This window comes from Hemitrygon akajei, chromosome 7 (assembly GCF_048418815.1).
Source record: "Hemitrygon akajei chromosome 7, sHemAka1.3, whole genome shotgun sequence".
NCBI classification, from domain to species: Eukaryota; Metazoa; Chordata; class Chondrichthyes; order Myliobatiformes; family Dasyatidae; genus Hemitrygon; species Hemitrygon akajei.
The window spans coordinates 97,159,762-97,175,769 of record NC_133130.1 but is presented as its reverse complement, the minus strand read 5'-3'; the positions used below and the strand labels follow the sequence as shown (position 1 = coordinate 97,175,769).

The window sequence follows — 16,008 nt, the reverse complement described above, 5'->3', positions numbered from 1 at the left end:
ATGGGATCCAAGGGGACATTGCTTTGTGGATCCAGAATTAGCTTGCTTACAGAAGGCAAAGAGTGGTTGTAGATGGGTCACATATTCTGTTGGTGACCAGTGGTGTGCCTCAGGGATCTGTTCTGGGACCCCTACTCTTTCTGATTTTTATAAATGACCTGGATGAGGAAGTGGAGGGATGGGTTAGTAAATTTGCTGATGACCCAAAGGTTGGGGGTGTTGTGGATAGTGTGGAGGACTATCAGAGGTTACAACGGAACATCAGTAGGATGCAAAACTGGGCTGAGAAGTGGCAGATGGAGTTCAACCAGGTAAGTGTGAGGTGGTTCATCTTGGTAGGTCAAATATGATGGCAAAATATAGTATTAATGGTAAGACTCTTGGCAGTGTGGAGGATCAGGGGGATCTTGATGTCCGAGTCCATAAGACACTCAAAGCTGCTACACAGGTTGACTCTGTGGTTAAGAAGGCATACGGTATATTGGCCTTCATCAATTGTGGGATTGAGTCTAAGAGCCAAGAGATAATGTTGCAGCTGTATAGGACCCTGGTCAGACCCCACTTGGAGTACTGTGCTCAATTCTGGTCGCCTCACTAGAGGAAGGACATGGAAACCATAGAAATGGTGCAGAGGAGATTTACAAGGATGTTGCCTGGATTGGAGAGCATGCCTTATGATAATAGGTTGAGTGAACTCAGCCTTTTCTCCTTGGAGCAACAGAGGATGAGAGGTGACCTGATAGAGGTGTATAAGATGATGAGAGGCATTGATTGTGTGGATAGTCAGAGGCTTTTCCCCTGGGATGAAATGGCTAGCATGAGAGGGCACAGTTTTATGGTACTTGGAAGTAGGTACGGAGGAGATGTCAGGGATAAGTTTTTTTTTTTACACAGAGAGTGGTGAGTGTGTGGAATGGGCTGCCGGCAGCAGTGGTGGAGGCGGAAACAATAGGGTCTTTTAAGAGATTCCTGGATGGCTACGTGGAGCTTAGAAAAATAGAGAGCTATGGGTAAAGCCTCGGTAGTTCTAAGGTAGGGACATGTTCGGCACAGCTTTGTGGGCTGAAAGGCCTGTATTGTGCTGTATGTTTTCTATGTTTCTATGTACTCAATTCTCTCATTCTGTACCTATCATTTTATGTGACACTAGGCCAGCAGCTCTTGATAGCTTATCAACAAACACACTGAAAACAAGCACAGTTAGCAAACTGTAAATATAATATGCAATAATGCTAGGAGCATTCCAACTTTATAAATGGAAGTTGCCTGAAAGACTAGTAAGACAATGAATAGCATAAATAACACATTCCCAAAATACTGGTATCCTTTCCAGTCCTGATGAAGGGTCTCTGCCTGAAACGTCAACTGTTTATTCATTTCATAGATGCTGCCTTAACTGCTGAGTATTTTGTGTATATTACTCTGGATTTCCAGCATCTAATGAGTCTTTTGTGCTTAAAGTAATAACTGCTCAATTTGAAGTGAAAGCAAGATTTGTTACGCCTGTGCCCCCCCCCCCCCCATCCTTTTTGAGAATCGCAAGATCGCTATTAAGTCAGGTCAGGAGACCCAGGAAATGAGAGAGAGACGTTTGGAATATCCTGGCCCTCAGTGATACAAAGCCACGGAACAGGTCATTGTCTTTTGGAGACAGAATTGTGTATTGAGTACTGTACTTCATGGAAGCCCTCAGGTAACATGGGCTGGTTGGGGGGATGGCATCATTCCACCCTGATTGACATCTGAGACCCTGTGAGTCAGGATAAAAGAGGGTCTGGGGAACAGCCCTTCAGACGCACCAGAAGAAACGCTAGAAATCCTGTAACAGCGAAATAGCGAAAGCCGGTGGAAGGTCCACGTGCGTCCTTTTCCATTTGCCTCGGAATTGGTGGGCCTTGCCACGGAAGAACGACTTTAGCTAACACAAAGGAGAAATCAGCCCCCACCGACTCTCGAAGGATTGACATCATAAAAGGAATGGGCAAGTTTAAACTCTCTCTCTTGACTCCAACCAAAGGCTGCAGCCTGCAGCTTGAATGAACTTGAGTGACTTTTCTACTTCCATCGGATAATACATTATCCCCTAGACAACAATAGAGCTATTTCTTATTGATTATTATTATACCCGCGCTTTTAGATTTAGTATTGACAACGTATATTATCTGTATGTTTGCATTGATATTATTTTTGTGTACTTTATCAATAAATACTGTTAAAAATAGTACCATCAGACTTCAATGGACCTCTCTATCTTTGCTGGTAAGTGACCCAGTTACAGGGTACGTAACAGATTAAAGAATGATTGTTAAACATACTGAATTAAATTGACTAATAGCACTTTAAAGGAAGTTCTCAGGGAAGAACTGTTGCTCTAAATAACTGTTACAATTTCAATCTGTGGTCAGGCTCATCTATATCAAGCAAATTCTGACAAAACATGTTTTATAGGATTTGTGATGGGTATTCACTTTCCAGGGTGCAAGAGGTTTATTGCTAAAGTCAGCTTTCAGCTGCATGGCCAAAGGGTGTTGGTGATAAAGTTAAACTTTTAGCAAATATTGTTTGCACAGCCTTTTGTTGTAAACAAGAAACAATCACCAGCTATTAATGTAAATTGCAAACAGCAATCAGTTTGAAGTTGGAGATGCAGCTTTGTAAAGTGACCAGGAGACTTGTCTCCACTAGCCACACACAATACAGTGCGGTTAGATAACTCAGCACATCAAACACAGTTACAATTTGGGAGGTTTGTGTAGCAGGGGGTCAAGCCCTTACAGCATTAATTGTAGATGATTGGGATCTCAGTTACCAAAAGCTTTTCCGACCATCTGTGTAAGTTACTTTGTCCCAGCAAAGTTCTCTGGAAAACATCACATACAGATTATGTCATAAAGTAGAAAAATAGTATAAATATCAGAAAGACGGGGGAGGGGGGAGTGGTTGTTAGGAATGACAAAGAGAATGACAGAAAGCCGGGGTTACGGAAAGAAGAAACAGAATTCATTTCTCAACCTTCAGTTACTGCAATGGATGACTTTTTCATCTGCAACTTGTTGGTATGTTCTTTTAGTTTGTAAGAATTGTACCTGTTTGGAAATTCTTTGTACATTTTTTATAAAGTAAAAATCCTCAGTGAGTGTTAAGTGTGTGTTACGAATGATTTTTTCTGAATTTAAAGATGCATCATTAAAAATAAATGTGTTTAAACTACTTCATTGGCTCAAAGTATCTCCTCCTGGTACAGAGGGAACATCATTGTTATAACACTAGAAATTTACCCACCCCACCACCACAATATCCACATCAGCAACTCCTCTCCACAGTCCCTCCACACCCTTCATCCTCTCCCCAAGCCCTGCCACTTTACACTTACACTCCACACCTCATACCCACACTGAGTCAGCCACTGTCCGACTGTGTTTTCACATGTCCTGCTGCTACCTGGAAGAGTTCCTCTTGCCAAGAGTCACTTGGTCACTTTATCTAATTTCCTGTCAGAGGCTCAGATACTCCTGCACCTAGCGTCACTTTATGCCCATACAGTTAGTCTATTTATCTAATGTATATACACCTACATTCAATGGTTACTTGTACATTCTGTTTTATAGGATTGCTTTTATATTTATTGAGTTTTTTTAATGCTCATTGTGGTTCTTTTTGCTGCCTCAGACCTAGAGTAATAATTATTTCATTCTCCTTTACACTTGTGTACTGAAGAATGATTTTTAAAAAAGCAATCTTGAATTTGGTGGCTAGTTTTCAGATATCAAACTCCCAAAAACAGAAATATTACTGATCATCTGGGTTTATACCACTGATTGAGAGATGAACACAGAACACAACAGTAGGAAAACTAGCTTAATGATCTCAAATATTACCATTGTATTGTTACCTCCATGGGGCTATTTGAAGGTCGAGGATGGCAGGCAAAAGGGCCCCAGTTAAAAATTGCATCAAAACCTGGCACCATTTATACTGCAGCGGTTCTTCATCACCACACTGGATTGTCAGTCTAGGTGCTGTTCTCAAGCCTCCAGACTGAATCATGATCCATGAAGTACCTCCGTCAGCAAAGACCCCCACCATACAGGCTATGCTCTCTTCTTGTCCCTACCACCAGGAAGGAGGAACGGGAGCAGTAGGTCCCACACCACCAGGTTCAGGAACAGTTTTTACCCCTCAACTATCGGGCTCCTGAACCAGCATGACTAAATTCACTCATTTCAACGCCGAATTGATTCCACGACCCATGGACTCACTTTTAATTACTCTAAAGTATTTTTTTATTTGTACATTTTGTCTTCCTTTGTATATTGCCTGTTTGTCAGTCTTTGTATGTAATTTTCCTTTGATTCTTTCGTTCTATTGTGAATGCCTGCAAGAAAATGAATCTCAGGGTGATAGATACATATGTTGACAGTGATTTTACTTTGAACTTTGTTATCTGGATCAATAAAACCAAAGTTGACTGACGTAGCAGCTTCAGACAACTCATGACTTAAAATCAATCACCCTTAAAACCTGCTCTCAACGTATTCTTTTGACAACTTTCCTAATAATCGCCATCCATATTCAACTTCCACCCGACTTTCACGTGAATTCCCATTGCTTTCAGTCACTGACTTGGCACATTTACTGGGGTTTGCAGGCTACAATTCAACAAGATACTGTACAACGGCTGGGGCTCTCTGCAATTTACGCGTTCATGACGAACCAAGTTACAAGCAACAGCTCAGGTCGACTCCCAATTAACTACTCACTTGACTAGGACCATCCCGCCAATTAAAGTGCCCGCGACCGACAGCGGTAGTATGTACTTAGACATAGCTCTCGTTCCAATATTCCCTGTTAACACACACACACACGATCACTTCACTGGTCCCCGACGACTTCCACCATTAGCCGCCGGGACAGCACATTAAGGCGCCGGTTGGCCTGAGAAATCGACCAATCAGGGCGCGGCAAAGCCAAAGCGCAGGTGCAGTGAAACAACGAGGCGTGGGCTTTCTGGGAAATGTAGTTCACATTGAGAGCCACTTCCCATACTGCAACACGACCTTCTTTAGACCTTTTTCTTGAAAGGTCATCAACCTGAAAGTTGAACTTCATTTGCCTACACAGATCATTCTGGCCTACTGTGTATTCCTAGCATTCAGACGAGAAAATCTGCAGATGCTGGGAATCCAAGCAACACACAAAATGCTGGAGAACTTTTGGCCTGCTGAGTTCCTCCTGTCTCTAGCCATTGCTGGTTTTACTTCAGATTTAAAGCACAGTGCATTCTATTTTATTTTGCTTTTCTCTTAGCATTACCTCTCTGTTGTGTGTTACTATAAACAATTTTCAAGTGACAATATTTAAATTTAGGTTTGTTATTTACAGGGAAGTAAATTTAGCTTTTGGGAAAGTTTTGCAATTACACCTGTTACAGGGAAAGTTCTGCGATAAATTCATTGTACTTCAATGATCCTGAAAGGAGTCTTATCGTCCCCTAATATTGTCTTGAAAAATAAATTTCAATGACCAGGGGATTAAGTGCTGTCTTTCTAAATTATACTGATGTAAATTATGTGATAATGATGATGCTTAAAGTGATCAATTGTAATCAGTAAACTCTGTTAATCTGACATGCTCGCGATGCAGGTGGTATTGGATTGATGGATTTTTTTGATTATTAATTGTTATTTCATACTAATACCACAGCACGCTTTTAATTCAGTCTTTTATTTTAAGATTTTGCGTAGTGATATAATAGATTTTCCTTCCAGGAAACTCAGTGAGTTTAAGGGAAGTTTGGAAAATTGGGCCTACTGTTTTCAAAGAGATCAGGGTGGGGCAGGGCCAGTTGAGTTTAAGATATTTCAGAGCACTGGGCTCCTGCGAGTTTAAGAAAGAACAAAACTTGGGGCATGCCTTCGTGTGTGTGGACAATGTCACCTTCTCCTCAGAACTACGGTAGGCTTGCAGATTGACCAGATCATCACCAGTTTGACTGGCCTTCAGGTCCCAGGCAAAAGGTGGGAAGATTGAGGCCATGCTCTTTGGAAACTGACCCCACCATTCCACCACCCACTTCACCATCAGGTACAGGGAATCTAGTTCACAGACACGCCAAGTTAAAGCAAAACTGGGACTGAGGGAGCAGTGCTCCTTCTCAATAGCTGGCAAGAACATAGTCATCAGGTATATGGTTCTCTTGCTTTTGCTGCATGGTGCAGTTGTGGCCTTGCTCTATGTAAGACCTTCTCAAACAAGTGGCCACATGAGTGCCAGTGGTGCCTTTTACATAGCATTTACACTTAAATGTCGAGACCCAAAAATGCAATAAATGCATAGACTGAAAAATGCTATGAATATAAACAAAGCCATGTACTTTTTTGTATTTTCTGCAAATATTTTCTATGAATAAAATTTATTCTTGAAATTAAAAAGGAACAGGGCCCCATTGCATTAATAGGAGTGTGAGAATCTGCATCTGGTGAACCATCAGAATATCTGAACAACTGCACAGTTTTAGTTTTGAGTTTTGAGTATTTGAGTTTTACTCCAATTTTCAGAAACAAAGTGCTGCAATTTTGTAAGTACCAAGAAATTATAAAGGTCATCAACCTGAAACAATTAACTCTGTTTCTTGCTCTACAGATGATGCCTGACCTGCTGAGAATCCTATGGAAAAAGTATCAGAATCAGGTTTGCTATCGCTGACATTGTTGAGAAATTTGTCGTTTTGCAGCAGCAGTACAGTGCAATACATAAAAATACTATGTCACAATAAGAAATATAGAGAAAAATAAGTGATGCAAAAGGAGAGCAAAATAATGACGTAGTGTTCATTGATTGTTCAGAAATCTGATGGTGGCGGGGAAGAAGACGTTCATAAAACATTGAGTGTGTGTCTTCAGGCTCCTGTACCTCGTCTCTGATAACAGGAATGAGAAGAGGGCATGTCCTGGATGGTGAGGGTCCTCGATGACAGATGCCGCCTTCTTCAGCTGTCTTTTGAAGATAACATCAGTCGTTGGGAGGTGGGTGCCCGTGATGGAGCTGGCTGAGTTAACAGCCTTCTGCAGCTTTTTCTGATCCGGTGCATTGCTACCTCCACACCAGATGGAATGCTCTTCACAGTAGAAACTTGCTAGAGTCTTTGGTAATATTACAAATCTCCTTTAACTCCTAATGAAATATAATCTCTATTTTGCCTTCTTTGTATTGGATTAATATGGGCCTAGGATATATTTTCAGAGATGTTGACCCCCAGGAACTTAAAACTGCTCACCCTTTCCACTGCCAATCCCTTGGTGAAGACTGGTATGTTCCCTCGACTTCCCCTTCCTAAAGTCCACAATCAATTCCTTGGTCCTACTAATGTTGAGTGCAGGGTGTAGTTATGACACCACTCAATCAGCTGATCTATTTCACTCCGGTTTGCCTCCTCATACCTATCTGAAATTCGGAAAACAATAGTTGTATCACCATACCTTCGGTGAATTTATTGATGGCCTCTGAGCTGTGCCTAGCCACACAGACATGAGCATAGAGAGAATATAGCAGAGAGCTAAGCAGGCATCCTTGAGGTGTGTCAATGTTGATTGTTAATGAGGAGGAGATGTTATTTCTAATCCACACTGACTGTGGTCTCCCAATGAAAAAGTCAAGGATCCAGTTGCAGAGGGAGGTGCAGAGACCCAGGTTTTGAAGCTTGTTGATTAGTACTGAGGGGGTGATGGTGTTGAATGCTAAACTGTAATCAATAAACAGCAGTGTGACATAGGTATTGTTGTTGTCCAGGTGGTCCAAGGCTGAGTGTAAAGCCAATGAGATTGCATCTGCTGCAGCCCTATTGTGGTGGGAAAAAAGGTCCAGGTCCTTGCTTAGGCAGGAGTTAATTCTAGCCATGACCAACCACTCAAAGCACTTCATCACAGTGGATGTGAATGCAACTGGGTGATAGTCGTTAAGGTAACTCACTCACCCTGCTGTTCTTGGACACTGCTATGATTGATACCAGTGAAGCATATGGGAACCTCCGACTGCAGAAATGAGAGATTGAAGACATCATTGAACACCCCCACCAGTTGGTTGGCACAGATTTTCAGTGCTCTACCAGGTACACCATTGGAGCCTGATGCCTTGCAAGCGTTCACCCTGTTGAAAGATGTACTAATATTGATCTCTGAGACAATTATCACAGGGTCGCCAGATGCTGCAGGGATTTGCACAGGTTTAGTGTTATTCTTATTTTCAAAGCATACATAAAATGTGTTCAGCTCATTGGGAGTGAAATACCACGGCCATTTATGATGATGAGTTTCGCCTTGTAGGAAGTAATAGCCTGCAAACCCTGTTAGAGCTGGTGTGCATTTGATCACTAGGTTCAGAATTGTTTTCTTGCACCTACAATAGCCTTCTGTGGGTCCATAACTGGACTTCTTTCAGAGTTCTGGATTATCGGTCTTGAACACCACACAGCTAGCCCTCAGCAGATCGGGAATCTCACCATTCATCCACGGCTTTTGATTTGGGTATGTCCACTATGTTGTCCAAGACACACGCTTTGGCATTCTGTGACCTGGAAATCACTGCAGACTACACGTCTTCAGTAATGCAGCCTGACGTTGTGTTTTCTAAGCCCTCAGCATTGTTAGCTGGCAGCTGAGTGCTTTTTAGAAAATTTGTAAGAATGCAAGTTCCCCTTTCTTCCAGTCCTGATGAAGGGTCTCAGCCTGCAACATCGGCTCTTCATTCCTCTCCTTGAATACTGACTGACCTGCTAAGTTCCTCCAACATTTTGTGAGTGTTTCTCTGGATTTCCTGCATCTGCAGAATCTCTTGTGTTAAATGATCAGGTAATCTGTTTTTACAATTTCTGTCAGACAGGACAACATGGAGAAATTTGCTTTCCTTTGAAATCATTCATGGAATCTTTTATGTTCATTTCAGATTTTGTATAATATCAGATTTACAGAGTGGCCCTCCTTAGGTATTTGACTGATGTTTCAGCCTAATTTTTGTGTTCAAACTCTGGAGTGGACGAAAACAGAACTGCTGGAAATATCTAGCAAATCAGAATAAGAATCAGGTTTATTATCACTGACATACTGTATAAGACCATATGACATAGAAGCAGAATTAGGCCAATTGGCTCATTGAATCTGCTTCACCATTCTATCATGACTGATTATCCCTCTCAATCCCATTTTCCTGCCCTATCCCCTCTTTAAAGACACCCAATGACTTGGCCTCCACTGCCGCCTATGGTAATTAATTCCACAGATTCACTATCCTCAAATTCCTCCTCATCTCTGTTCTAACGGGACATCCTTCCCTCCTCAGGCTGTGCCTTCTGGTCCTAGACTCTCCCATTATGGGCAACATCCTCTCCACATCCACTCTATCTAGTCCTCTCGCTATTCAAAAGGTTTCAATGAGGTTCTTCTAAACTCCAGCAAGTATAGGTCCACAGCCATTAAATGCTCATCATACTTCAATCCCTTCATTCCCTGGGCCATTCTTTTGGACCCCCTCCAATGCCAGCCACATCCTAAGGGGTCCAAAACTGTTAACAATACCCCAAGTGGAGTCTGAGCAATGCCTTATAAAGCCTCAGCATTATGAGATGGACCTGGAGGAAATTATTACGTCAAGAATATACAAGCTAAATCCAGAGTATTAATATTGCCCATCTGCAGACATAACTGAAAAACATGAAACTATTTGATCACAGTAAGTTACATAAAATAGATACAATATATGACGCCACCCTCTTGTTGCTAGTCTCATTTTGTAGTTACTTTTTCACTATTTCTGTCTTTCTCAATTGGGGTTTCAATTAATTCTTTTTCTTATTGCTGTTTTTTCTTCACTTTGCCACTGCTTCTCACTTTTTCTCTTTCGGATTCTCTTTTACTCTTGTTTCCTCACCTGCTCCCACTTTGAAGCAAGAAGACAACTTTTCCAGCACCATGGTGCAAAACCGTCCAGCAATGAATACTGTATTTTATTTGAATTTGTATTTAAATTGTTCCTTCACATGTTTCAAGTTCGTGAATGCTGTGAACGTGCATGGTATGTTTATTTTCCTGACAGGAAGATTTTCAAAAGTTCCCTGTCTCTTTCGGTAATCAGACCTGATGGTAAAGGGAACAAAGAATCAGTTGAACCAGTTGCAGGGAATGTGGTCTTGCCTTTGATTGACTTTGGCTGCTGAAGTCCCTTCAAACTGGACATTGATGCTGATCAGTACCCAGACCAACAGTGAATCCAAGCAGAAGACAGTGACGTATAGGGAGGTTTTGACCCGAGTTCCCCCAATGTGTGGCATCATCCCCATCTTCTCACCCTGTCCCTCCTGATACATTTGGCAAAGGGCTTGATACAACACACAAAGTCAGAGGAGAGAGGGCAGCTTTTCTGACTCCAGAGTTGATGGAAAAGTTAACCTCTTAATTTGAACTCTCCTACTAATGTCTGGTAGGATAGGTTAATAACATCTCATCAAGACTGGGAAAATTAAGAGCTAAGTTTTAAAGTATGAGGAAAGGAGGAAGATAAGGTGTAAATTCAGGATGTTTGTGATGGGGTAAATTGTAGCAAAAATAAGTGAATGAAAGGCCTGTGAAAGAATGAGAATGGGACAACTAATCCCAGAGGAAATGGAAATAGAAAATCACAAAAAGGAAATAGGATAAATGCTGAAATATAAGACCATACAACATAGAGCAGAATTAGGCCATTCAGCCCATTGAGTCTGCTCTGCCATTTTGTCATGGCTGATCCATTTTCCTCTCAACTCCATTCTCCTGCCTTTGCCCTGTAACCTTTCACACCCGGACTAATCAAGAACTTATCAACCTCCAGTTTAAATATACCCACAGCTGCCTGTGGCAACAAATTCCATAGGTTCCTCAGTCTCTGGCTAAAGAAATTGTTCCTCTTCTCCATTCTAAATGGACATCCCTCTATTCTGAAGTTGTGCCCTCTGGTCCTAGTTTCCCCCACTATAGGAAGCATCCTCTCCACATCCACTCTATCTAGACCTTTCAACATTCAAAAGATTTCAACAAGATTCCACCCCCCACTTACCTTTCTAAATTCCAGTGAGTTCCGGTCCAGAGCCATCAAATGCTCAGCATAAATTAACCCTTTCATTCCCAGAATCACTTTTGTGAACATCCTATAAACTCCAGTGTCAGCACATCTGTTTTTAGATAAGGGGCCCAAAACTGCTCACAGTTCTCCAAGTGAGGCCTCACCACTGCCTTAAAAGGCCTCAACATTTTATCCTTGTTTTTATATTCTACTCCTCTATGAAACATAAAGTGGTGGAAAAGCCTCAATTTTCATTCTTGCTTTCAAACCATTCTGTGATCAACCGTCATGCATCTTGGTAATATTTTCCAACCTGGTTTAAGGTGGTGCTGGTGCAGCACAGTGATGACTTACTGGCAACAAACACAACTATTAACTACTGTATTACTCACACTTCTTCCCTTGAGCTTTGAACTGCCTGTTCAAACGGCCTGGAATTTTTATGGTGTGAAGTCTTGTGGGCACAGGAGGGTTGTGGTGTGGCATGTACGGGATGAATCAAGGCAGTGGGAAACAAGCCAATGTTTGGTTGCTGGAGAGGACTTGGGGGCAATTCGAAGCAGCAGAACTGAGGTGAGGCAGAGTCAAAGCATCAGGCTGAATTGGAAAGGTCAGGCATGGGCCAAGTTGAAGCAATAGGGTCCGGGTCCGAGAGCATATCGATGGGGCAAGGCATGGGTTGAAGAGCGAGGAACAACCTGCTGTTTGGTTGCTTTACAGACTGGCCAGACTGATAAGGTCAGGGTGTCGGAGCCGGTGTTCAGCTCGCTGCTCTGTGACGTTTACTCGTCCCTATGCTGAACTGAGTCTGTGGCCTGCAATGAACCCCTTGATTGTCTGCAGTGATGAGCGGCTTCGTGGCGGTGGACTCACTTTTGTGAACTTCGGTTCTGAATGTTATTTGCTTACTTTTATTGTTTGCATGATTTGTTTATTTTTCTGTACACTGGGTGCTTGATGGCCTTCTGTTTATAATGGATCCTACTGGGCTTCTCTGTTTTGTGGCTGCCTGTAAGGAGACAGATCTCAAGGTTGTATATCTCTCTTTTGCCCATTATGCCACTGGTCTTCCATCTCTGGCGGTGTTAATGGCTTCCTTCATCATGTCAGTAGCAATCTCTTGGTTTTCACTGCTGTCAGTCATGCAGGTCTCAGGTGGAGGCTCAGGAATACCGTCACTCTCAGATGTAGAAGGATTCTTCATTGTTGTTTCTGTAACAATTTTGCTTCACCAGTCAGGGTTGTTGGCCCTGAGCTGAACCCCTGAACCTGGAGGACCGGTGGACCACTCTTAGCCTGGCCTCCACCCTTTGACCTGTTTGGCATGGGTGACCCTACCAGGAGCCAAAGCATAAAGCCCTGACTCCAGCCAGGTCATTGAGGCATGCAAGCCTCCAAACCATGACAAGGTTGTGGTCCTCTTGGAGGAGGTTGTGCCCTCTGCACTTCAATTTGTAGCCTCTCAATCATTCCCAAATTTACTTGGCCACTTAGACAAATGTAATTGTTAACAAAAGGCATGGTGACCCGACAAAATTTAATTCTTTCATCCTTTTCCATAACAACAGAATGCACTCCTCAGCATCCAGCATTAAAAAGTAGTGATCATTAGTACACCCAAGTTACTCAGCAACTGATGGGCAGAGTCTGACAGATACAACCAATGACATATTTAGTTTCTTTCATGTTCAGATGCAAACCAATACTCTCTAGTCAGTTGATTTAAGAATAGGCTAAGGCTGTGTAGATAAGGTAATATTATTGCATGCTTGCCATAATTGGAAGGGAATTCCAGAGGGAGCAAAGGTAGAGAGCTAATGAAATAGCTCTCAACATGAGGTCTTGCGTGACTTCACTCATGCCTGTTGAGGATAACTGCCAAAGTCCTATCAAACAACTGATGCAGTGGTAAGAGACAGAAGCTCTGTACGACCTGAAGAAGTGTTTTTTTTCCCCCAGAGGGTGGTTGGATTCTGGAATATGCTGCCTAAAATAGTGGTGGCAACAGGCACTGTATTTCTTTATTTTCTTGTAAATGCCTGCAAAGAAAGAAATCTCAAGGTAGGATGTGATAACATATATATACTTTGATAATAAATTTTCTTGAGTAACAGGTGAAGGAGACAACTGAAAAGCAAGTGGCTCTCCACTCGGCAACAATGGCAACTTCACTGCGATGGAACTTAACCCGAGTGGGAGCTGAAGAGCTGCATCTTCACCTTCACCCAGTGCAGACACAATAGGTTATGTATGTTGTATGTAGAATAATTAACTATACCAATGTAGTTTTAGACTTTAAGGCTACAAAACAATGGGATTAAAGATAACTGCAAATATTTTGCAACCTTTGGGATATTGCACCTGGGCAACCACCAACAGTGGTTGCGATGATGACCCTATAGCACATGCTCAGAAGGTAGCAACTGCTGCTCCTCTGCTCTGATTGTGGAAGGAACTTCCCCATCACTGACGTCGGAAAGGTGGCTGTGACTGTTTCCTTACAGCAGATGTAATGTACAGGAACACTTTGCTCCAGCTAATCTCTGCATACGTCCAGCTCGGGAAAATGAATGAACGGCTATCCTCTAGCTGTTCCCACTGCTATTGGCTATGTCCTGACCCATCATTCTGGGAATGACTTCAAATTTATTATCAATGCAGCTGAAAGGTTTGGCACAGTGTACAAACTGGACATTATCTCCAGAGTGCTGACTGAAGCAACAAAAGAAGCTGAAGATGCAACAACTTCAGCAACCCTGCAGGTGCAGCGCTTTGGCCAGACAGCTCAGTAAGGTTTCTGAGATGATTACTATTGGTGAACCATGCACACATAAACAGAACTACCGATGTCTTCTCTGACCATTCCCTCATTTTTGCTGACTGTCACCTGCAGAAAAGCAAGAAATCTGGCAAGGGGATATGGGAGATGAAGAAGAAACCAGGAAATAGAAACTTTATGGAGTCAGTGGTTTCAGGTTGTAGAACTGTGAAACCCCTTTTTGATTCTACCTTGCACAGGACGGTAGCAATTTGGAGGAACATCAAGAGATCATTTATCTTCAAGAGTGGTTAGAAAGTGAGGGAGATGAGGGAATTTCACAAAACCCAGGAAAGAATAACTTCTTAGCAAGCACAGTCAACAAGGAGATGGGCAACCATCTTGTCTGCACTGCAACTAGCTCAAGGGTTCTGTGTGATAGTATTGGGAGCCCAGCTTTGCATGAAGGGTCTGATTCTCAACATCATCCAAGTGAGACCATCTCAGGAAATGATCCAATAGACAATACTTCAGTCCTGAAGAAGGGTCTCAGCCTGAAATGTTGAGTATTTACTCTTTTCCATAGATGCTGCCTGACCTGCTGAGTTCCTCCAGCATCTTGTGTGTGTTACAACAGAAGATGCTGCCTTCTTCTCCCTTAAGTCCTGAAAGGCATTCTGTGCAGACTGCTGCCTGATTGGATTGTGGTCAAAGAAACTAATCAATAAGCTCCATGACCTGGGTCGCAATACTTCCTTGTGCAACTGAATCCTCGATTTCCTCATTTGCAGACTCCAATCTGTACAGATCGGCAGCAACATCTCCTCCACAATCATCATCTGCACGAGGCTGCGTGCTTAGCTCCTGCTCTACTTAGTTTATGAATATGACTGCCAGGCTAAGTACAGCTCCAATGCCATATTTAAGTTTGTTCTCATTCAAATTTGGTTGAATGGTGCCACAACCACCTCTCACTCAATGTCAGCAAAAAAAAACTACAGGAGGAAGAAACGGGGGCGGGTCCACGAGCCAGTACTTGGGAGTGCAGAGGGTCAGTCACGTAAAATTCCTTGGTGTGGTTATATTAGAGGACCTGCGCTGAGATCAGCACTTAAGTGCCTTTACAAAGAAAACACGGCAGCGCCTCTCTGCACATTTAGATGAACGCGCAGATTCGGCATGTCATCTAAACTCTGACAAACTTCTGTAGATGCACAGTGGGGCTAAGAGGGCGGGAGGAGGGGAGGGAAGAGAGATGCAAAAATGAATTCAATAGTTCAAACTGCAGCAGGAATAATTCCAGCAGCAACATCAACCTGCAGAATTTATGCGTACGACACCACAGACAATGGCTACGGAATTTTAAATGATTATTCCCCGCGATGAGGAGTTCCCAACCTTTTTTTTAATGCCTTGGACCCCTACCAAGTGGGGATACCCTGCCTGGGATGATATATTTAGTAATCCCTCTCACACTGCGCTAGTACTGGAAACTGCAGAAAAATACAATGCTCAGCTCTGATGAAAGGTCGCCGCCGTTAGAAGTGATGTGTATCTCGCTTACTCCAGAGGAATGACCCAACCAACTAAATATCTCAGTAATCTTATTTATATACAAGGATTCCAGCGTCAACAATTCCCTCCCCTTCAGCTCAGCATCTCCGGCAAGGGACTCCATTTCCCAGAAGAGGCTGCGAGCGGCCGCCCGTAGACGACGACCTTTCACCCTGTTCCTTTTCCGCGTTCGGCGAGAAGGAAAATGCGGCTGCCCGCATGCGCAGTCGCGCCTAGCCCTCAAGTTTGAAGACAACACACGGGACATTTTTTTTTCTGTGGTTATTTTGTAGTTAAAGGGGCGATTTCTACCGACTCCCCCCTCTCCTCTAATTTTTCTTCTTCTCTCTCTCTCCCTCCTCAAACGGCGGCGCGGAGCTGGGGTCCCAGGATGTGATCGTAGATACCAGGGGGAAAAGGGGGAGAAAAGAGAGAAAAATCCAGATTGGGATCCTGTAAGTGAGGTCAGCTGGCGAGTGCCAACCTCCCCCTTCCCCTCAGGGCGACTGTTGGCCGCCGGCGCTCTCGTCTCGGGAGGGTGGAGGGGGGAGACGAGCCGTTGGGAGAGGGCGCGAGGGCGGCGGGCGGCGGGCGGGCGGGCGCGCGGT

The 16,008-nt window shown here is 43.2% G+C and overlaps 1 protein-coding gene across 2 annotated transcripts in view; it reads right to left on the bottom strand.

The window, feature by feature from the left end:
• LOC140730718 (retinol dehydrogenase 13-like) overlaps positions 1-4,923 on the bottom strand; it is a 75,600-nt gene extending 70,677 nt beyond the window's left edge. For both annotated transcript variants that reach the window (XM_073051525.1, XM_073051526.1), the window contains exon 1: positions 4,761-4,923. In XM_073051525.1, the coding sequence (XP_072907626.1) occupies positions 4,761-4,825 (65 nt within the window). In that variant the 5' untranslated portion in view covers positions 4,826-4,923. The remainder of the gene's footprint in view (positions 1-4,760) is intronic.
• Positions 4,924-16,008: the final 11,085 nt, after the last annotated feature.